General features: G+C 47.1%; 7 protein-coding genes across 7 annotated transcripts; 5 read left to right on the forward strand and 2 right to left on the reverse strand.

The window, feature by feature from the left end:
* Positions 1 to 3,288: 3,288 nt before the first annotated feature.
* MGYG_01526 (Set1 complex component swd1) lies at positions 3,289 to 5,055 on the reverse strand (the record flags this gene model as incomplete). The annotated part of the gene is made up of 5 exons (XM_003177403.1): positions 3,289 to 4,408; positions 4,493 to 4,633; positions 4,703 to 4,791; positions 4,854 to 4,915; positions 4,986 to 5,055. 5 exons carry the CDS (start codon positions 5,053 to 5,055, stop codon positions 3,289 to 3,291), a joined length of 1,482 nt encoding a protein of 493 aa, XP_003177451.1.
* A 765-nt stretch (positions 5,056 to 5,820) lies between these two features.
* Positions 5,821 to 11,316, forward strand: MGYG_01527 (DNA-directed RNA polymerase II subunit RPB1; the record flags this gene model as incomplete). Its single annotated transcript, XM_003177404.1, has 5 exons — positions 5,821 to 5,949; positions 6,014 to 6,170; positions 6,230 to 6,300; positions 6,372 to 11,245; positions 11,301 to 11,316. The coding sequence occupies 5 exons, from the start codon at positions 5,821 to 5,823 to the stop codon at positions 11,314 to 11,316; spliced, it is 5,247 nt and encodes a 1,748-aa protein (XP_003177452.1).
* Positions 11,317 to 12,165: 849 nt separating this feature from the next.
* MGYG_01528 (hypothetical protein) lies at positions 12,166 to 13,074 on the forward strand (the record flags this gene model as incomplete). The annotated part of the gene is made up of 1 exon (XM_003177405.1): positions 12,166 to 13,074. The coding sequence occupies one exon, from the start codon at positions 12,166 to 12,168 to the stop codon at positions 13,072 to 13,074; it is 909 nt and encodes a 302-aa protein (XP_003177453.1).
* An 863-nt stretch (positions 13,075 to 13,937) lies between these two features.
* On the forward strand, positions 13,938 to 15,296 carry MGYG_01529 (hypothetical protein; the record flags this gene model as incomplete). Its single annotated transcript, XM_003177406.1, has 1 exon — positions 13,938 to 15,296. One exon carries the CDS (start codon positions 13,938 to 13,940, stop codon positions 15,294 to 15,296), a length of 1,359 nt encoding a protein of 452 aa, XP_003177454.1.
* A 1,006-nt stretch (positions 15,297 to 16,302) lies between these two features.
* Positions 16,303 to 17,208, reverse strand: MGYG_01530 (hypothetical protein; the record flags this gene model as incomplete). The annotated part of the gene is made up of 3 exons (XM_003177407.1): positions 16,303 to 16,560; positions 16,627 to 17,050; positions 17,102 to 17,208. 3 exons carry the CDS (start codon positions 17,206 to 17,208, stop codon positions 16,303 to 16,305), a joined length of 789 nt encoding a protein of 262 aa, XP_003177455.1.
* An 803-nt stretch (positions 17,209 to 18,011) lies between these two features.
* On the forward strand, positions 18,012 to 20,562 carry MGYG_01531 (hypothetical protein; the record flags this gene model as incomplete). Its single annotated transcript, XM_003177408.1, has 5 exons — positions 18,012 to 18,792; positions 18,835 to 19,269; positions 19,331 to 19,880; positions 19,956 to 20,380; positions 20,459 to 20,562. 5 exons carry the CDS (start codon positions 18,012 to 18,014, stop codon positions 20,560 to 20,562), a joined length of 2,295 nt encoding a protein of 764 aa, XP_003177456.1.
* A 177-nt stretch (positions 20,563 to 20,739) lies between these two features.
* On the forward strand, positions 20,740 to 21,872 carry MGYG_01532 (hypothetical protein; the record flags this gene model as incomplete). The annotated part of the gene is made up of 3 exons (XM_003177409.1): positions 20,740 to 20,804; positions 20,882 to 20,993; positions 21,072 to 21,872. The coding sequence occupies 3 exons, from the start codon at positions 20,740 to 20,742 to the stop codon at positions 21,870 to 21,872; spliced, it is 978 nt and encodes a 325-aa protein (XP_003177457.1).
* Positions 21,873 to 22,509: the final 637 nt, after the last annotated feature.

Consider the following 22,509-nt stretch of genomic DNA (forward strand, 5'->3'; position numbering starts at 1 on the left):
GTTGTCCCTGCCTCCTACCTTTTTCCGTGTATCAACGATGCTTCACTAAGGATTAAGCCAAGTATCAGCAAATGTTGTCTCACAGAGGGAGAGAAAATTGACATTCCAAATGAAACCGTTAGGTTCGTCGAAATGCCGAATCGAGAGCCGACACAGAGGGACACCGTGACCACCCTTTGTATCTACCATATAGCAGACTTACGTACCTCAAAGTGTTGAAAATTACAACATCTTCAGCACATTTCCTGTCGTTCACAGACGATTGTCGAGGAATTAAACGGCTACTATTTGGAGGAAAAGGAAAGCAGTACGGTTCCATGGACTTGCTTGGGAGATTACCGGAAAAGATGGAATGTAAATGATAGGAATCCCAAGATTTTGGTTTGGTCTGGAGGGGGGGATAGCCTCGGGGACAGATGGGTGAAAAATTTTATATCTGGCAGATTCAGCTGAATGAAAAAAGGAAAGAAAGGAGGGAAAGCGGTTCAGAAGGAGAACAGCTGCCGGGGGAACCGCTTCGCTCAAATGTATTCCGATGATTTGGTCACCAGCTGTCGGGACAAGGGTAGATATACCCATTTATATATATGCACGACCACGTCGCATCTTGGCCGCTCATTCCTCTTCTCAGGAATTTTCCACAGGGTTGACATATGCGAGGAAGCAGAAAGAGAAAGAGGGATGCATCCGGGGGGATGCTACATATTTTCCAGTTTAAATGCTGCAGCTTCTCTCCACCTGTTCATCTCTGTCAGGATTTCCATTTGCTTCCTTTCCCTCGGGTCTTCCAACTTGCCTCCCAACTTTTATGTGCCTGATATTGTTATGTTTTTTTATAATTGGACGGTTGGGAAAAAGGGCCTTTTCTTTTTCTTGGGCTTTTCATGTACTCTTGTCCTCGCTTCAACCCTTGCTTGCATGTCTGTTGGCTTGTTTCTAATTTCTTATCAAGTGTTGTCCTGTCCCGGCGGAGTGGTAAAGGGGAGACGGAACGACGAATGGCTGGGAAAAGTTTATGCGGACGTCTTACTCGGTATCATTTCTTTGTCCTTTTCTTCCGTCTGGCAGAGCATGCTGGAGTTGGCTATATATAGGGAGGGGTATGCATATGCTCCGGTTCGTGCTCATTCCCCATGATGATGGTTCATATTCGTGGTGATGATCTATTGTTACGATAATGGCTGGTTTCGTCTCCTTGTTTCTTTTGCTGATCGCCTCTTTTTTCCTTTATATTGATAACTAACTAGTTATCTTGTGCCTTTTATCCTGTTTTATATAGAGGCCCTCTTACGTTTTCCTTAGCATACCCCCGTCTACTGCCCTTCGTTGTCTCTATTCTCTTACGACTACCAATGCCGTTTCATGTCATCATAGGCTTGCTATTTCGTTCGATAGGGTCATAGATTTTTCCTTTGGTCGCTTCTGGCGTTTTAGTTTGGTTTTGATTTCCATGTAACTAGCTTCTAAGCATACGGAGAGCACGGAGTATTGGCGGCAGGTCATACGTATATACTCCGTAGTTACATTTTCTGGCATAGCAGTTATTAAGGACAAGGCGTTTGCAACTGGCTATAGCACACTTAACAGGCGCTGGCTAAGCCCGTCTTCGTTTTCTTAGCACAACCACAACATGGGTATGCCCAAGCGTGCTTATTATAGCTAATTAGCCTGATGCTCGAGTACTTAATAGAACCAATTTTCCCTGGATAACTAGTTAATGAAGATATAGTTTGACTTCGGGTGAGCCTCAATTGCATGTTAAATACGAAACAGAATCGCATGCCTAAACTAAGCCTTGCATTTATTTCTTCATAATACGACCGAGGTACCTGTCATGAAAGGCTGTAACGCTGTAATACCTCGTACAACTCTATAAAGGTACGTACAAGGTATCACATAGTTACATGAAGGAGTGTGTGCGCCCCTTTGACTTCCGTAGCCCAAGCAGGGGTGTTGGATTCTATTACGTCCGAGGATTGGCTATCGAAAAGGAGGCCAAAATTCCTCTCTGCTTTTCCCCATAAATTTGGACGGAGGTATCTCCGTATTAAAGATGGCGGCTTCTGCTGGAGATACCGGGATCTTCGACTTGTTTCAGCTAGCCAGTCGGCGGCTGGATCTCTGTTGAAGTTGGAGTAGCCTCTTGTGCCAATATAAAATGTCTATTGGACTGCTAACATTCTCTTGTGCGTCCAATCCATATCTGGCCAGCGCAGGCTAGCTAAGCATTACACCAGACATAGAGGATACGGCCAGAGCCACCGAGATTACTTCCCCTATCTCATCTTACTACCATTACACCAAGAAATCTAGAATCTAGGGGCAGGTACGGAGTAGCATGGACGGAATTCATCGTCTTTGCCTCCCCCTGAGCGCGTATGTAAAAGCAATTTCTAGGAGCAATGATGGGCCCCGTTCCTTAGAACGGAGTACGACCAGTATGAAGGAAAAGGGGGTCGGTTAGCTTCATGTTTGTAATGATTATGAATACCTGCAGAGTCCCTTGCAACAAGCCATTGGGGTTGGAGGCAAGGGCCTTACGGTGACTAAAGCAGGTGCATGAAGTCTATATGCATGCATGATGCTGCCTCCACGTTCATTTGTCGACAGGGAAAAGTCATGTTCACGCCCCATGCCCCTTGATCTCGTATGCTCTGAAGAAAGGAGAACACGGTGCGAAATGAGACAAAATCTCACCTCGAAGGCAACAGTGATTCGTGGGTCACAGGGGGATTCCTGCCTTCTTGTCTTACATCAGATGCTTGCTTGCATCATACCCGGAATATATCGAATATTTGCATGGAGTCAACCCTGATATCCATTATTGACACCCGGGAGAGGGGGCGCAAGCTGTTGGGCAGTTATGGATAAACTGGTGCCACTCTGGTACTCCGTACTCGTGCAGACAGGCATGCCTGGACGTACTCTGTAAGTATGCACGATTGGCTGTGTTGGAGATACCTACGGGGCGTTACCTTTCAGCCTAGTCAGGAGAATGATCCCACAGAAGGGAAAAAGTAGCGAAGCCAGAGGAGGCCTTTCGTCATAACTTGTCTGATGTCTCCCTATCGTAAGGCGCATGGCTGATATGACGTCGTTACCAGCCCGGAGAGAAATAAAAATGGGTCACAGCGGGCGTCGTTGATCAATTATTAATTACAAGCATGGCGGATAAAGTTGTTTAAAGATGTGACGATCGAGTAGTGAGTTATTTATCTGATCTATTCCTTTATAACTATTTGAATTTTGAAATTTTATTCTTATTTTTTTTTAGAGGTTCGGTTTAGGTTATCTCCGGCGTCCTTTATTCTGCGCTTTGCCAACGCCATTCGACGTTGTCTGCTTACGACCGTCAGAATCGTAAACGTCGCCACCAGCGGTAGAAGAAGCTGCTGCATTGTTCATCCACTCACGTCCGGACCCAGGGCTGCGTCTTCTCATCGTTCCGGGTCCCACTGCAATAATGTCCTCTTCGCTCTCGCTGTCTGATATATCTAGGAGGACAGGCATGCGGAATGTCTCGTGCCCGTCATCACCCGTTTCCCCCTTGACGGGCTCAACGGTAAGAACATCGGGAGTCTCATCTTCAAGGTCAAGCCTGCGCTGATGAACCTGTTCGGCAGGATGGATATCGTATTCGTCTTCTCGCTCGACGTATTCGACGTTCTCCTCGACTTCCTGGAAATCGGGTGCTAACGCAGACCATTTCTGCGGCGTGACAATAGACCACACATATATGCCGCCCGACTCCAGCCCACAAGCTACCACCATTGGCTTGTTTGAATGCCATTCGACGACACCCAACTCTTCTTTCGGCCCCTCAAGAATCTTGACAAGTGAGCCATGGCTGCGTTCCCAGACGTAAATGTCATGGTTCATAAAGGTGGAGGCAGTTACGAATTCACCAGTTGCAGAGAATGCAACATGGTTCCAGCTTAACCTGTTCACAACATCCTGGAATTTGTGTTCTATATCGAGCTTGATATTAGCTGGTTCAAGGTTAACGCCAAGTTGTGAAAGGTCTGGCATTAGGATGGTACGTATCACTCGGTCGGAGCTATTCGCAAGTAAATCACGTCCATTGTTTGCAAGGCGTAGAAGTATTATGACACCGTTGCATAGACGAGTGGAATGGATTGTTTTGCAGGTCTGAGTTTCGATAATGTTGATCCAACCTTTAGATGTGCCAGCTAGGATATGATTGCCCAGTGCGGTGAAGATAGTGACGCAAGTTGAATGTTTTGCGTCCTGAGCGGCTTGCTTAGCAGCTACTGCAGGGTCAACTTCTTCTCCATTTTCCGGCTGTGGTCGAAGAGGTGCTGAGGGTAGGACACGCTTGATTGGCCGAGGGGAGGAAACGTCAACGAGGACTGGTTGGTCTTCAAACAACGAAGCCACAAAGAGCCAACTAAGATGGAGTCTCGTTTAGTGTCTAGTATCTATCCCGCAATGTATCGCCTTGGAGAGACAAATACGTGATGCGTAGACGTACTGGTTAAATGGATGCAATTCTGCAATGTATACGGGAGCTTCGAATCGAACCGTTCGTATCCGTGAGCCGTCTTTCAAGTCCCACAAAACGCATTTCCAATCTTGGGAGGAGCTTAAGAGATATCGTCCATCTCGCGACCAACTAGTAAAAATCACTTAGCACTTATACTTGTAGTTCACACGTTGAATTCTGCGTGGTAAGAGTATCAACCTTAGCGACTGGATCTGCTTGCTGTGCCCACGCAACTTGCGCGCCACACCGTTTGTTTCGACATCGAATATAACTATCGTACCATCAACCTGGGGTACCTTTTAGTCCATATTCTTTTGCCAAACGGCCATGACAGAGTTATTGTACATACCCTTCCAGAAGCTAGAAAATCCCCTTTACGATTGAAACGTAGGCACGCCGCATGACCGCTTCCTGCAAAAACTCTGGTTAGATCAAGAATCTGACCGGTCCGTAAAAATGCAGTGAGCTTATATTATCTTACTAAGAGTCCCCGTCAATATATCCGGGTAGTCCTGCGCCAATGCAAACGGATCAATGAGGGCCAAATTCATGGTGTGGGAAGCAGTGAATCCCGGAGTAAGCAGCACGCGCAATCAGTCATCCTCGGCCCTGGACCACCATCCTCTTTTTCCTCTCGACACCTTCAGCTACCTTTTTCAGGCTACTGGCTACCTTATCTGCGCTGCAGGACTGTGTTCCTGTTCTTCCTCTTCGTTGTTGTTTCTGCGCCTTTGTCGTTTGTGAATGAAAATGAGGTCAAAAACTTCCCGATTTGGCTTGCGCCTGACTGGCCAATTATAGAGTAGGACACTGCTTAGTCAGCGACTATACCAGATTAGGAACCGCCTGAGGCGAAAAACTTCGAGCGAACTTCATCAACAAGCGCAACTGAGGCGAGACTCAGAACAACGTCCTTCAACCACCAGCGCTGAACGTCTGCAACGCTCGCAAGCATCTAGAATATCGCGTTTCTGCATCGCGGTATCTCTTTTGGCCCTATAGTTCTCCGTCCTCCCTGTTGCTTCGCTTTTGCGCGCTCAGAAACTACGTTCTCGCAGCTCAGGAAAAAGGTCCAAAGGCGCCCTCGGGCAGGGTCTGCCAGTGGCCGGTTAAAGGCCATCCACGGTCATCAGCTTCATCAAATACGCTGTCCTTTCAGCCTCAATATAGTGCCGCCGCTCAATATTCGACGTGATACGGATCCCTTTGCGCGTTGTTGACCCCGGAGCAGGATTGTCATAATCTTCACACTCGCTACCTAATCTTTTCACCAACACCTTTTTACGCTCACGTTACCCGTTTGCGAGACCACAGCTATGTCGTCCGTCAGATTTCCGTATTCGAAGGCGCAGTTGCGCACGATTAAAGAGATCCAGTTTGGTCTCCTCTCACCCGAGGAGATAAAGCGGATGAGCGTGTGCCATGTCGAGTATCCTGAGACTATGGTTAGTTTATAGAAGTATAATATACTTCTCTTTTCCATGCTAATGTCTTTATTTCCTATTCTAGGACGACCAACGACAACGACCACGCGAAAAGGGACTTAACGACCCCCGTCTAGGTACTATTGATCGCAACTGGCGATGTGCTACTTGCGAAGAAGGCATCAATGATTGCCCTGGCCACTTCGGCCATATAGAACTATCTACTCCGGTGTTCCACATTGGTAATTATTTTTGTCCACGAAATTTTTTCAAAGTCTTTCAAACTAACGTTTTGATATAGGTTTTTTGACTAAAATTAAAAAGCTGTTGGAAACTGTCTGCCACAATTGTGGAAAGATAAAAGCCAATGCGGTTAGTCATCCCTTGTGGGATGGCAAATCATGAATATGGCCAGTATGCTGACATTTTTTGAATATATTCAGTCTGATCAAAAATATTTGGACGCCCTTCGTTTCCGCGACCCGAAGAAACGGTTCGATGCTATTTGGCGATTATCGAAGGATATCCTTGTTTGTGAAGCTGACCCGCCGGAAGACGATGACCCTTTTGCCAAGGAGAGTTCAAAGCCCGTCCAAGGCCATGGGGGCTGCGGCAACGTTCAACCTCAGGTCCGAAAGGAAGGAATTACGCTAATGGGCACATGGAAACCGAGCAAAATGCGCGACATGATGGATGATAACGAAATTCAACAACCCGAGAAGAAACAGATTACTCCTCAAATGGCTCTGACAATTTTTAGGAACATTTCGGAGGAAGATGTTCGCCTCATGGGACTGAGTAACGACTACGCCAGGCCCGAGTGGATGGTCATTACTGTATTGCCTGTTCCACCTCCGCCCGTTCGACCTAGTGTTTTGGTCGGAGGCAGTGGTACCGGTCAACGTGGAGAGGATGATCTGACATACAAGCTTGCGGAGATTATCCGCGCCAATCAAAACGTTACTAGATGTGAACAGGAAGGCTCTCCGGAGCATGTGGTCCGCGAATTCGAGTCTCTGTTGCAGTATCATGTCGCAACTTACATGGATAACGATATAGCTGGAATTCCCCAAGCAATGCAGAAATCCAACCGTCCTGTTAAGGCCATCCGTGGAAGGCTAAAAGGTAAAGAAGGCCGCCTCCGACAAAATCTGATGGGAAAGCGTGTGGATTTCTCAGCTCGTACTGTCATTACTGGTGACCCGAATCTCTCCCTTGATGAGGTTGGAGTTCCTATCAGCATTGCGCAAACATTGACATACCCTGAAGTGGTCACACCTTACAACATCCATCGACTGGGTCAACTTGTCGATAATGGTCCAGATGTTCATCCGGGCGCGCGCTATGTTATTCGTAGCTCTGGCGAGCGTATTGATCTTCGACACCATAAAGGTGGCGGTGGCCGAAACTTTCTGCAATGGGGCTGGAAGGTTGAGCGTCACCTCATGGATGGTGACTTTATCCTTTTCAACCGTCAGCCATCCCTTCATAAAGAATCTATGATGAGCCATCGTGTCCGTGTTATGCCATATTCTACTTTCCGACTGAATTTGTCCGTCACGACCCCATATAACGCCGATTTCGATGGTGACGAAATGAACTTGCATGTCCCTCAAAGTGAGGAGGCTCGAGCCGAGCTTAATCAATTATGTTTGGTTCCTTTGAATATCGTATCCCCGCAGAGAAACGGTCCACTCATGGGTATAGTGCAGGATACTCTTTGTGGAATTTACAAGATCTGTCGACGAGACGTATTCTTAACCAAAGAACAGGTCATGAATCTTCTCTTATGGGTTCCGGACTGGGATGGGGTTCTCCCACAGCCTGCAATTCTTAAGCCTCGTCCGAGATGGAGTGGAAAACAGATGATTAGCATGGTTCTCCCATCTGGTCTAAATTTGCTTCGAATCGATAAGGACAAGTCTCCTATTTCGGAAAAGTTTTCTCCACTCGCGGATGGAGGTGTCTTGGTCCACGGCGGAGAACTGATGTACGGAATGTTCTCGAAGAAGACTGTTGGTGCTACTGGTGGTGGTGTTGTCCATACTATCTTCAATGAATATGGGCCTGATACCGCTATGAGCTTTTTCAATGGAGCTCAGAGGGTTGTAAACTACTGGCTCCTTCATAATGGTTTCAGTATCGGAATTGGTGATACAATTCCTGACCTGGCAACTATCCAAAAGATTGAAAATGCAGTTCGTGTCAGAAAGGAAGAGGTCGACTCCATCACTGCAAGTGCCACGGAGAACACTCTGGAGGCACTCCCTGGTATGAATGTCCGAGAAACCTTCGAGAGCAAGGTGTCCCGTGCTCTGAATAATGCTCGTGATGAAGCTGGTACTGCAACAGAAAAGAGTTTGAAGGACTCGAACAACGCAGTTCAAATGGCTCGATCTGGTTCTAAAGGTTCTACCATCAACATCTCTCAGATGACAGCTGTAGTCGGCCAACAGTCAGTTGAAGGAAAGCGTATTCCGTTCGGATTTAAATATCGAACATTGCCTCATTTCACAAAGGATGACTATTCTCCAGAATCCCGCGGATTCGTCGAGAACTCGTATCTCCGTGGACTGACGCCTACTGAATTTTTCTTCCACGCTATGGCCGGTCGTGAAGGTTTGATTGATACTGCTGTCAAAACAGCAGAAACTGGTTATATCCAGCGAAAGCTTGTCAAGGCACTGGAAGAAGTCATGGTCAAATACGATGGAACTGTTCGTAACTCCTTGGGAGATATCGTTCAATTTCTTTACGGCGAAGATGGTCTTGACGGCCAGTGCATTGAAAATCAACGTGTTGATATTATCAAATGCTCGGATGAACAGTTCAGGAACCGGTTCCGTGTTGACCTCATGGACCCAGAGCGTTTGCTTTCGCCTGATATCCTTGAGCAGGCAACGGAGATTGCTGGCGACATTGCGGTGCAGAAGCATCTTGATGAAGAATGGGAACAGTTGTTGAAGGACCGTGCCTTTTTGCGAACTGTTGTTAAGGAAGATGATGAGATGATGCAATTACCCATCAACATCCAGCGAATTTTGGAGTCGGCCAAAACTACTTTTAGAATTCGTGATGGCACGATTAGTGACCTTCACCCTGCGGAGGTTGTTCCACAAGTCAGGCAACTATTGGATCGCTTGCTTGTCGTCCGTGGAGATGACCCGCTCTCTCGTGAGGCTCAGGAGAGCGCAACTCTTCTGTTCAAGGCACAGCTACGTTCACGTCTTGCGTTCAGACGCTTGGTTGTAGAGTACTCCTTGAACAAACTTGCTTTCCAGCATGTTCTCGGTGCTATTGAGAGTCGATTCGGAAAAGCGGCGGCAAATCCTGGTGAGATGGTCGGTGTTTTGGCTGCCCAATCAATTGGTGAGCCAGCTACGCAGATGACACTCAACACTTTCCATTTCGCTGGTGTGTCCTCAAAGAACGTTACGCTGGGTGTTCCTCGCCTTAAGGAAATTCTAAATGTGGCAACAAACATCAAGACACCATCTATGACTGTTTACCAAGCTCCGGAACGTCGTATGAACAAGGAGTCTGCGAAACAATTGCGAAGCATTGTTGAGCATACTAGTTTGCGATCGGTAACAGAGTCAACCGAGATATACTATGATCCCAATATCCAGTCGACGGTTATTGAAAACGATATCGATATGGTGGAATCATACTTCATCATTCCAGAGGATGTTGCGGACGACTCATCACGACAATCCAAATGGTTGCTTCGTATTATTCTTAGTCGACCGAAGCTTCTCGACAAGGGTCTTACGGTCCAAGACGTTGCCACCAAGATTAAAGAAGCTTATCCTCAGGACATTGCTGTTATCTTCAGTGACAACAACGCCGATGAACAAGTCGTCCGTATCCGTCAAATTCAAGATCCAAAACAGGATGAAGATGATGATGACACTGAGTATGACGTCACTCTCAAGAAGCTGGAGAGTCACTTGCTTGACACTCTGACTCTACGTGGTGTTCCCGGAATTGATCGTGCGTTCATTAACGAAAAATCCCGGACCAGAGTTCTCGAGGATGGCTCACTCCACCAAAGTGCAAGTGACCCTGAGTGTAAGGAATGGGTACTTGAAACTAGTGGTTCCGCCCTTGCAGATGTGTTGGCAATCCCTGGCATTGATGCTAGCCGCACATACTCCAATCAATTTGTTGAGATTCTTGAAGTGTTTGGTATCGAAGCCACTCGAACCGCCCTTCTCAGAGAATTGACACAGGTGCTTGCTTTCGATGGTTCGTATGTCAACCATCGACACTTGGCCCTTCTCGTGGATGTTATGACCTCGCGAGGCTTCCTTATGGCTGTAACCCGACACGGTATCAATCGTGCGGATACAGGTGCTTTGATGAGATGTTCGTTCGAGGAGACTGTTGAAATTCTTCTCGATGCTGCTGCTTTTGCTGAGCTGGACGACTGTCGAGGCGTGTCTGAGAATCTGATCCTTGGTCAAATGGCGCCCGCAGGAACGGGAGAATTTGATGTTTATCTTGATCAGTCAATGCTTATGGGCGTCGTTTCCAGCAATGCAGGCTTAGGTGCAATGGGCGAGGAACCCAAAGGAATGCTTTCTGATGGTGCCGCTACACAGTATGACAGTGGCTCGCCAATGCAAGAGAATATGTATATCAGTTCTCCTGATCCTGATTCCCAGTTCTCACCCGTCAGGCAAGCTGGGTCAGAAAATGCTGTTGGATTTGCTGATTACCAGCCACCAAGCTATGGTGGATTCAGCCCTCACGAACCGAGGAGCCCTGGAGGAGGCTACTCTCCCAGCAGTCCTTTCAACACTAGTCCAACTTCCCCGGCATATTCTCCATCATCGGGTTACTCTCCCACTTCTCCTGGCATGAGCATCACAAGTCCGCGGTTCATTTCATCTCCAGCCTTCTCTCCGGCCAGCCCATCTTTTGCTCCAACTTCTCCTGCTTACTCGCCGACTTCTCCTGGATATGGGCAAGCTCAGTCGCCCACCTCACCCTCCTATTCGCCTACTTCACCAGGTTTCTCTCCAACGTCACCCAGCTACAGCCCCACGTCGCCGAGCTTCAGTCCGGCTTCGCCCGTTTTTAGCCCTACATCGCCAAGTTACAGCCCAACCAGTCCAGCGTTGGGAGGTACCGGCAGACATCTTTCACCAACCTCTCCTACTTCGCCCAAATATACCCCAACTTCGCCCGGATGGTCACCCACCAGCCCGGAAGCATACTCTCCAACATCTCCAAACTTCTCTGGCTCGCCGACTTCTCCAGGTGGACCGACGTCTCCGGGTTATAGCCCAACGTCTCCTACCTTTAACCCAACGTAAGTTCACTCTTACATTGTGTTTAACATAGTCATGATACTTACCATCTTGCAGGTCACCACGCCAGTAAAGCGAGCTTTACGGGTTAGACTTTTAGTTCTTGTTTCATACAACTTCACCAGTGTACTAATACTTCATTTTTCACTTCGATTCACCCAACCTTCCGAGAAAACACTTACGCTGCCTCTTCCAACATACAGTTGGTTAATCTACTTTCTCTCTTTATCGGATCTGGCGCCTTGTACCAAACATTTTCGTCTCCTTTCAAATTCCCTTGTCAGAATGACCCCAAAAATTTCACTTTTAATTGCTTGTTATTTTTGAAATTGTATGTCCTTTCCCCCTTTAATTCTTCCGTCTTTCTGGACAGTTATTTTTTATCATCAGAGGATCCCATTGTTTTGCCTCCTTCTCAGAATGCCGAACAGGCCTCCCCCTGAAAGAAAAGAATAAAAAAGGAGAAGAAAAGACTTGAGGATCTTAGATTGTTATTGGGCACCCTCATAATATAGCATGGCGTTGGTGTTGCTTTGCTCGTGGCTTATTTGGTTTCCCGCGCTTTGTGCTTGATGTATCCAGACAAAGTTTCTACATTAGCATTTTAAAAATTCAATAAAAATTACGCTTGATACTCATGTTCCTTCCCGAGGCAATATTATTCCATCTTGTAGTAAACATTGAAGTCTCTTAACTACAAAGCCGCACCCAGCTCCACTCAAAGCCTATCACGTGACAGATATTTTTATCCAAATGTTGGTTCTAAATTTTATAAAATATTTGAGCGACCAGGTTCACTACGTGTTTCCCTACACATACCGATTCAGCACACTCCTTTTTTGCTCAGATTATACAAGAATGCAGCTAGAAATATAAAACTCGTCCTTCCTATTGCCAGCATTCCTTTACGCCATATATTTCAATGGATCCACAAGCCTACCTAATGAATCAAGGGTGGTCAGGCCCAGGAAACCCTCTAAATCCTTCTAGACGACCGGGCGCACACGGTGGGCTTGGTTTAACAAAACCGATTCTCGTTGCACGGAAGAAAAATACACATGGTGTTGGAAAGAAGACAACACACGACCACACAAATCAATGGTGGCTACGCGGATTCGAAGCAGCGTTGCGCGGTATTGGAACAGACGGCAACGTGACACCAGTTAGCGAAGAGTCCACACCAGAAACACCAAAGAGTGAGCTTTATAAATTCTTCGTACGAGGACCGGGACTTGCGGGCACTATCAAACCATATGAATATAACCAATCTATACAATCAAGACCAGATGGTGATTCCCCTCCCGGCCCTGTCGATACCAGTACATCAAACCGAAAACTGAAGAGAAAACGGGAAGATAGAGAAACATCACCTACTGCTGATTCATCTCAGGGAGGGAAAGAAAAGAAGAATAAGAAGAAAGATAAGAAAAGATCAAGTGCTTTTGAATCCCAGGTCGCCTGCGGTATTGCTACCCCACCGGAAGAAGAGAGCCATGAGGAACGAACCCATTGCATCGAAACTGTGGAACCCGTGAAAGAAGATATCTCAAAGAAAAAGAAAAGGAAAAAGGAAGAGAAGAGAGAGAAGAAGAGACTGCAAGCTGAAGCCTTAGCTTCTGAAATCTACGCAAAATTAAGAACATCTGATCAATCCTCGGATGAGAGTTCTCAGAAAAAAGAACGGGAAAGAAAAGGAGCTTCTAAGAAAGCAAGACTGGAAGAGAAACCAGGGAGGAAAGGCAAAAGGGAGAAAAACGAGAAAAAGGAGAAAAGGGAGAAAAGGGAGAGAAAGGAAGAAAGGAAGGCGAAGAAGGCCAGTAAAGACGAATAAGAGTCTACGGACCCTTAAGAGGCGCGACTGCTACGACTCAATGGTGAATTCGAGACCGGGTTGCATACACGAATAGGCCATGTTACTCTTGATATATAACTAACCAGTAGCTCATTTTACATTGATTAGAGATATAGAGCGCTAGGCTTTCGCATATTTGTAAATAGTCGGTTTTGATGAGATAGATACCCGCTTGCATTCAATTTTTCAGGTTTCATGCCATCGCGTATTTGAGCATAGATGACGGAGTTAAAATGAAACTATTTTTGCTTAGTATATGAGTTAGTTACGTAATCTGTCATTTGAAATGTTGGACCTTCGAGATGAAATGAACTTTTGATAGCCATGACATGACATATACGGAGTATCGTTCGTCATAGCAGACTTGCAGCTGCACAACTGCTATCCCGGTGCCTTCGTGATCATAGTTGATACGTGCGATATGCCTAACTGCGAAGAAGCCTACCACTTACTGTGGTGCAGTTGTGGATAATTTGTTGGGTCATGTCCGGTTGTTCCATTACTACGGCTCGCACATGCAGCTAGTTAACCAGCCCATGCTTTCTTTGCGGTTCTGTCTGGCATGAGGCGACGCCCTCTTGTCCATCGATACGAGTTGATGGAAAGCGGGAAGCCCTGTGTATACTATGTCATCCCTGTCAACAGGGCAAAGGCCTTGCCAACCCAACAACTCCCAATCCTGGCGTTTATCCATATATAACTCCAACATCATGTCGCCGAGCCCTGCCGCGTTCAAGCTGGATTTCTTATTGCCAAAATAACAGTTACTGCACAAGGAGGGCTCATATTCGTTCCTTCGAGTCCTGAAAGCTGGACCAGGGACATAAAGCTACCCCAGCACCATGAACTTGACCCTCCAGTCCTGTCCGCTAGACATCGCCGAACGAATAATAGCGTACCTAGACCTGGAAGATATACGGAACCTACGACTGACGGCCAAGGCTGTGACCATCAAATTCTCGCAAGGCCGCTTTCGAGGTCTCTGTCGCATGAAACAGCTCGATTTGACAGCCGAGTTTCTGCAGGCATTTACCAAGTCTATAGCATCCAGAAGCCATCAACTCAAGCATCTGTGTCTCGTCGGACTGTCGCGCAAACCGAATCTACATGGTGATGCAAAAGCAGCAGGCAAAAGACAGGAATGCCTCGCTGACTATCTCGCAGACCTATTCAATGAGATCGCAAAATATAACGATGATGGCTGCCTTGAGGCACTTACTCTTCGAGTAACTAATGTTTACCAAGATGGTTCGCGCCATCTGCCGTCTGAAACTAAAGCTGTGCTGATGCCATGTCGTGTATGGTTCTGCGCAGTGTATATGTGGCAGGTCGTGCTACAAGCCCTAGCCGTGAGTCGGCTGCGCATCCAAAAGTTGAACCTTTTTAACGATGAGTCGATGAAACTGTGCAGTTTACCCTGTGACAGGCTCTATTCTGTTGAGTTACAGGATTCTAGGGTGGCAGAGTCATTCTCAATGCTCAAGTCGCTGTCTTTAAGTTTGTGCACAAGGGTTTTCAATATCTACCAAGACATGGCCGAACCCGGCGAGAGCTATCTTTGCGCCAATGCATGGCAAGAAGGAATACAAAGGGATTACCAAGCGGAAGCCACCGATGAGGTCAATTTTATTGGCGTTGCGAAACTTATCGGTTTATGTAACCGGCTGGAGGAATTGAACTTGCACTTCTTCCATTTATCCTTGGAACCCTTGAACAGACGCCGCGACTTTCAACTAGAGAGGATTTTGCAACACATTGTCGAGATAGAAAATCTACCAAGATTGAAACGGGTCAGGCTCCGTGGTATAGGTACCAGGGAGGCAGATTTACTTCAGTTCATCAGGCGGACCGATCCTAGCGAGCTATCTCTAGAGTTTATCAAGCTATTAAAGGGTGGATTTTCTTCAATCATCGAGTACTGCACCAGTGACCAGTCACATCTTACTAGGTTGTATCTTGACACTTTATATGAGCTAGAGGACCCTCAGACCATTGGAATGGTACTTTTCCCTCGGCATGAGAAAGCGAGAACAATAGTTTGTGATAGGACCTGGCAATTGCCTAAAGCTGAGAACTGGGAACAGAGTGGAGACGATATCAAAAAACCAATCCTGTTCCTAGTGGACGGTCCGATTGAAATTGGCACTCCAGTGAATGCGGCGCGTAGTTTCTGGACAGATACGGAGTATGGAGCTTGGTAGATATTTAGATACTCGGCTACTTGACGGAGATCTATCTAGCTATCAACTCTTCGGTCTCCATTGTTACATCAAATAGGACAATATCCACATCTAAATGAAGATAAATTTCATCTAGGTGGCTTAGGCGACGCGGTATTGAAGTACCTTGCCTTACAGTATGTCTGCTCCATCCATCTTCGCCAATCGCTATGGAAGAGGCCGTTTGTATCATGGTCGCTCTCGAACAACGCAACGCCGCAATGTGACATGCTACCCTAATTATTAGTCTCTCATGCCACCGGAACCAAGTTGATCACGGAACTTCACTATCCCCCTTTCTAGTTAATGGCATGACAGCCAGAAAGCGCGAGTTAAGCCAACAACAAGATATCCTACAATAATTATAACTACAATATGTACTGCATCGAGGACGGGAAGCAGTGTCATGACGAGCGCCCACTTACGGCCATCAGGATCGTCCATGGACAAGGACCGGTCAAGCGCCAGGCTAAGCGCATAACTATACAGTATCTCCCTCGACTCGAGCCACATTTCGAATTGGGAAAGACATATAGTCAGTGCACCATCTTTACTATAACTATGCATGCCATGGCCAGTAGTGTTTCTATTTGGATATGTTATGATAACCCAACCGCCGATTTGAGACAGGAACGCAATCTATACCATATCTCCCATCACTCAGTTAGATTCGACGTCGATTGCTATACCCAGCTCGCTAGCCTTGATAGCCGCTTGCTCCATCCAAAGTCGCCAGTCCCGGTGATTATCACCGTCTGCGTTGGTGTCGTACTCGAACAGCGCTCTCCCCTGATAGTAAGGTAGGTTATTTTCTTCTTCCACACTATAGGGGCGGAGTGGGAAGTAATTATATTCGACGAAGTGGACGTGGGGGATCAGCTCCATCAGCAGTTCTTTTCTGTTTTCCAGACAAGTAAATAAACAACCCGTGTCCTTAGCTATGGGAATCATTGACAACGAAGAGGCAGGGGCACGAGGAAACAAACACCTACAATTGAGCGTGCTCAAACGGGTATTCGAACGATCTCGCGTCGAAGGGTGTCATCTTATCGCGCGGTGCCATGATGAACGCGACGGTACGATCGAAAGGATGCTTTTGTTCGAACAGGGACTTTTCAAGCCTCGGACCGACGGCATATGTGGTGTCGCCCTCGCCTCTGATCATGTTAAGAACCGGATCAAAGGTATAGTAAGTCTGCCGAGTGTCCCAGTAGCCGGGATAATGAAGATCCTCCCAAAAGTGGCACTGAGAACAGGACAGGATCAGCAGCCGCTAGTTATCTATTGTCTTAAGGGATCGATATTTTCTCACCATATATACACCACGACTCGAAGCTACCACCAGGACTGTGCAGCCTTTTAACGTGGTTTCACCCGTGCCAGCCCAGTACTGATTGTTAGTGAGCGGCGCGGAGGCAAAGGACTGTTGTATGCAGTAGCTGGGGCCATCAACCCCCCCGGCTATGTCCGGGCATACTGAATCAATCGAAGGTGACCTGCTTTTCATTCGGATATAAGTCGATATATCTGCTTGTCCGGTACCAAAAAGAAGACGTTTCCCTAGATGCCGCTTCTGCGTGAAGTTGCCGTCTGTCGTGTTGCTGGCAAATTCAACAGCATCGGGAGAGCTGCGCTTTAATATACCACACCCCGGCGAGTTGCAGCGACCCGAGCTACAAAGAGGGAGACATGACTCTGGCAGGCCGTCTCTTTTCCCAAGGCCAAAACTGTTTTGCCTGCCATTCCTGTTAATCAAGTATATACCCCTCGATTCTAGTGAAACCTACCTAGGCGAAAATCGAGAAGATAGATGCTCCGAATACCGCGCTTCACAGAGAACCAACAGCAGTGCACAACAGATGGCAATATAGATGTTTACTTTGGAGGTCAGCATCTTGTCCTATTTTGGAGAAGGGATAAAGCAGTGATTGTCAAAGAAATGCCGATTACCATGCTTGAGTACGACAGTACTCCGGATATATTATATCCGGATTCCTCTCGAGAATGAAATATACTATGCTGAAAGCACGAGATACCCATCTGCGCAATGGTTAAAATATGTGTCATCCATGGCCAACTAACAATAACAAAATACTAACACCGCGGTGCCTCGACATGGTACCATGTCGACAGGGCTTCAAAACAGGCGAACCAACATTCAAGCAGGGTATAAACTCTCTATCTGACACCCCTGCCCTTTATCAATTACATAACTAATGAGTATAAGTACTTCCGGGCAAGACCATATCAGGAACCAACATCCGATGTCACTGGCCTACCAACAACACAACATCAACTTTGCAACATTTACAAATAGCATCCCTAGTTCAAGTAATAATCTCATGAAATAGGGGCAAGGCCACCGGTGAACGTGCCCAATGGGTTAAATCCAAATGGATATTCGCGTGCTTATCGCGCGAAGGATTCCAACTCCTTATATCCAACCTCTTCCCGTATCCCGCCTTGCCCCTATCATACCCTGACGCCGCGATATTTATCCGGAGTTTTACGTCAATTTAATATTGGACTAGGGTATGACTTGTTACTCGCGGAGGTATGGTACAAGTTGTATTAAATGGCAGTTGCATGAGCCGTATTGCAATGCACGTTTGATATATCTCTAGCCTGAGAAGGCAGCTATGGTTCTTATTTTGTTCCATCATAACTCCTACTCTATCTATCAAGTTTCTGACAGTTATGTCGTTTTTGTTTCTCCAGACACTATGCGTTTGCATGGTGCTCATCTTGTTCGGCCAGAGGGTTCGCTCAGAAGACATTACAACCTCTGCAGGCACCAGGAGTACATATCCCTTTCCTATCAAACCGACCAAATCTATAGACTTTGCTTCCGCTCTGCAAGTTGAAGCATCCATCGCCGCACAGCTTAAACAGCTCGCCAACATTCCAGCAATCCCAATTCCTGAAGACATCAGCAACATCCCTGAATATGAAATTATTAGCCGTTTAGCCCCTGCTATGCCTCCAATTCAGGCGGGTATCAATTTGCCGGAAGCTCAAGAGATGCTGGCCCAGTATCTTTCATCAATCAATAATGACACATCCAAGATTGGAGCAAACTCGCTCTTAGGGCGTAGTCAAAGTGGCTTAAAAGTCATGATTGCTGGTGACTCCATGACCCAGGGAATTGAAGGAGACTGGACCTGGCGGTATCGAATGTGGCAGTGGTTCAAGGAAAATAGAATTAGCGCCCAGTTTGTCGGTCCTCACACAGGCACAGTACCGCCTCAAAAACCCAGCCAGCCTCAACCACCATATTTATATGGCACCACGCCAGCGCCTGTGCCTTATGGTGACTCTGGTGGTTATGCTAAAGGAGTGGACTCAGCATTTTTATCTAACTGCAATCACTTTGCTATCTGGGGACGAGCTGCTGCTGTTAGCAAAGGTCTTGTTAAAGAGGCCTTAGAGCGCAATCCAGCTGATCTAATGCTGATCATGTTGGGGTTTAATGATATGGGTTGGTTCTATAGTGATGCCTTCGGAACTATCGATAGCATAGGTACGTTGGTTAGTAATGCTAGATCGGTGAATCCAAGCATGAAATTCGCTATTGCAACTGTACCTCACCGAAGTTATATTGGTGGACGAGATGACTTGATTGAGAACACGAATATCTATAACAACCTCTTACCCCAGTATATCACCCAATGGACTACACCCCAGTCTCCAGTATATCTAGTGGATCTTGCCAATAACTATGACTGCCGTCCTGGAGGTTGCTCTGCTGGTTACGATGGCCTTCACCCGAATGCTTGGGGAGAGTATCAGATCGCAAGTGCGTTTTCTACGACTCTGGTCAATGACCTTAAGCTCGGGTCAAAGCCACTTGCTGTGCCTTCTCCCGATAATCCTAGCCTCTTGAGAGATCTCCCGACGCCCTCGAACTTTCAGGTCTTTTCTTCACCGCAGGGTGTGACTGCCACTTGGGACCCTGGTAAACTTCCCCCTATCATTCCTTGAGATGATTTGTGATCCTTCATAGCTAACCAAATCAGTATATGGTGCCCATACGTATGATATCATGGTCACTATAAATGGTGGACCTAATACTTTCTCGGCAACAACATCCCAGTCCAACCGCTGGGATTCACAGTGGTCAATTGATGGCTGGAGCTATGCTGTTTCAGTGCGTGCAAGTGCTGGTGACACAATCAAGGGCTCGTACACTGAAACTAAGACCGCTGTAGCAAGGCCGCAGCTTGCTCCAGCACCGAACAACATTTTGGTCAAGCCTACAGGCAGTGGCTTCACGGTGACATGGGATCCGCCAAGTGGGCCTTACACAGACTCTATTGTAGAGTATAACGTGATCTATTGGGATTGGAAGGCTGACCATTGCCAATTCATTAACGGTGCTGCATTCAAGAACTCTCCCGCAACAATCGCCGGTTTAAACCCAGGGGTCAACTACCTTATTGCTATTGTAACTTGGAACAGGAATGGCCAGGGCTTACCTTTAATTGGTCAAAATGCAGTTCCTGGTGCCAAAAGCCCAGGTATTCCCAATGGTTTACTAATTGAATCCCAAGACCAAACTTCCGTCCGGTGAGCGCTGCACCTAGTTACAACACTATTCCATTTCTTCTGAATTGCTTGCTAACCCCCTGGTTATTGATGCAGCCTTACCTGGAGCCCCTCTGACTCCGCTGGAGGCTATCACGTTTGGAGTCGCAATATCCACGGAAAAGACAAGCTCAAGATCATTGCCAACGTGACAGAGAGTACTTGTAATGAGGAATATTTCCTGTTCCCCGGCGTCTGGAACTATGCCTTTGCCCTTTCAGCTTTCAATGGTAACGATGAATCTGAGGTAGGTCCTGAGAAGGTTGCTCCATCAGCAACAATTGCACCTGGTGAAGGAATGGGGCCCAAATGTCCTGCGAAGGAGCCGTGGTGTCCAGCCGGTGGAGGCGTTTCTGTTCCATCGGGCTCACCAACTCCTACAAAGACACTTCCTGGAGGCGGCTTACCGACGAATACAAATGTTCCCATCGTCGTGGATGGACATTGCACCGGCCTGGATTGCAAGAACGGCCAATGCGAGGGTAAGCGGCCATGACGAATATGCAATATTCTTTTAAAGCTGTTGCTAACCCAATGTCTAAAGATATTATCTGTGCCAGCGTGGGATGCTCGGGTGCTGACTGTGTCCGTGGCCGCTGTACTGGCCGGCGATGTATTCCACAAGGTTGCATCGGACCTGGCTGTCGGAATGGAGTCTGTATAGACTTAAACTGCATTAATAAGGGATGCATTGGCCCTGATTGTGACGAACGCGACCACCAGCATTGCACCGGTAGGAGATGCATTGGGATCGACTGTATTGGGCCGGATTGCGGCGGAAATGGAATTTGTTTTGGCCCCAAGTGCACCATAGTAACATGCACAGGTGTCAACTGTTTTAATGGCAGGTGCATTGGGCCAGGTTGTCATCCCGCTGGTGGTATGCCTGGTGGTGGTCCTGGTGCTGTAAGTAGGCAATGTCTCCATTACCGTGATATTAAATATAACTACCTAGGTACTAACCAGTCTATACTTTTATATAGCCTCGCCCCGATCCTGAAGAGCCGGATGGCTGCACGACCTATACTTTCAGTGCCTGCAACACTCATTGCACATATTCATCAACAACAAGCTCATGCACATCTAAATGTAGTGGTATGTTTCATTTCTCCCCCCCTAAGTGCCCTTCAGACGCAGTATAGCTAAATGGAAGGACTTGATCTAGACGTCAAGGCCTGTACCGTTCCCACTGACAAATCTACGGCCACAACTGAAACTTTTACCTGTCCACCGCTGCCAAAAAACACCAATGCTTGGGTACCTGACAACCCTAACGGTCCACCGCCTCGTCTAGGAGCTGGTGGCATCCTGGGCACCCTGATACTTAACCCCAGCAGCGGTCCCACCATTACTATTCCCCGGCCAACTTCCACTACCTCCTCTTCCACAAAAACCACTCCTAGCACAAAGGATGAACCAATCCCCCCAAAGACATCAAAGAAGACTGACCTTCCACTGCCTACAAATCCACCAGATCTCACCCCTTATTGCTTCCGTGAACACAACCAGAATAGCCGATGGTCTGCCTTCGCCGAAGCAGAAGCCACTGATGTGCTTGACACGCTTTGCGGTATCGCTGAGTCACTTCCACCCTCAAATACTTTTGGACATGCCATTCGGAGTAGTGGGGGTCTCTTGGCCTCTGTTACCTGGGCGAAAGATCAAGCAGGCTGTTCGCCAAAAGGAGATGTGCCGCTGCATGATTACTGTGCCGGCGCCTTTAGGATTATAATTGAAGAGTGCGATATGTCTGACCGCCAGGAGGCCTACGGCGGTGCCTTTGTCGATAACTCGATGCAAGGATGTGTTATATGGTGGCTTGGTAAAGAACCTAGGGATTTCCAGGCCCAAGCACAACCAGGGAGTGGATTTGATATCCTCGCGGGGCTGGAGAAGGAGGAATTCCAGACAATGCTTGTTGCCCTTGAGCCCAAGTTACCGAAATTAGGATGGAAGGAAGAGATGTTTCCTTGAAAAATCAGTCAAAATAGGGGGTTTCTTTAGATATTTGTTTAGAGGGCTTAAACCTAATGTTTGATACCTACCAAAACAGTCTGACTAGGATTCTACTTATGCAGCTTGCGCCGAAGTTTGCACGGAGAAGTGGCCGAATTGCCTGCTGGATATCAACAAGCAAACAAGATATATCTTGATCTGGAAGAGACCGGATATATGCATATAAAACACCCCGCTGAGCTTTCGCTTTCTTTCATCATTGGGTAAGAGTGTTGTATTAACATAGAGAAGAAGAAACGAGGAACTACTGTAGACTATTTGTCATATCTAGTTAGTTATTAAACAATAGTTTTTATTGGATAGTCCTGCCGTCTTCAGTTAGGCAGCCAACTACCTAGCCAGGGCCCGCAGCCTCTGCATTCTCATGAAATCTAAGGCATTCAGCTGATTTAGAGCTGCATTTTGATAAAGCAGCCATGTTTTCAGGCCAGAGTTGGGGGGAGGGGTTTCCCAAATATTCATTTAACTCTTTGGGGTATATTTGAGAATAACCATGGGCGCTGATCCCAGAATTCATCCTTAATAATATCGACGTGAGCTATCGCTATATCGGCTTTCCGTCGTAGTTTCTGTGCTTCTCTAGCTGCGTTCTGGA

The sequence above is a fragment of the Nannizzia gypsea genome, genomic scaffold (assembly GCF_000150975.2).
Source record: "Nannizzia gypsea CBS 118893 supercont1.1 genomic scaffold, whole genome shotgun sequence".
NCBI lineage: Eukaryota > Fungi > Ascomycota > Eurotiomycetes > Onygenales > Arthrodermataceae > Nannizzia > Nannizzia gypsea.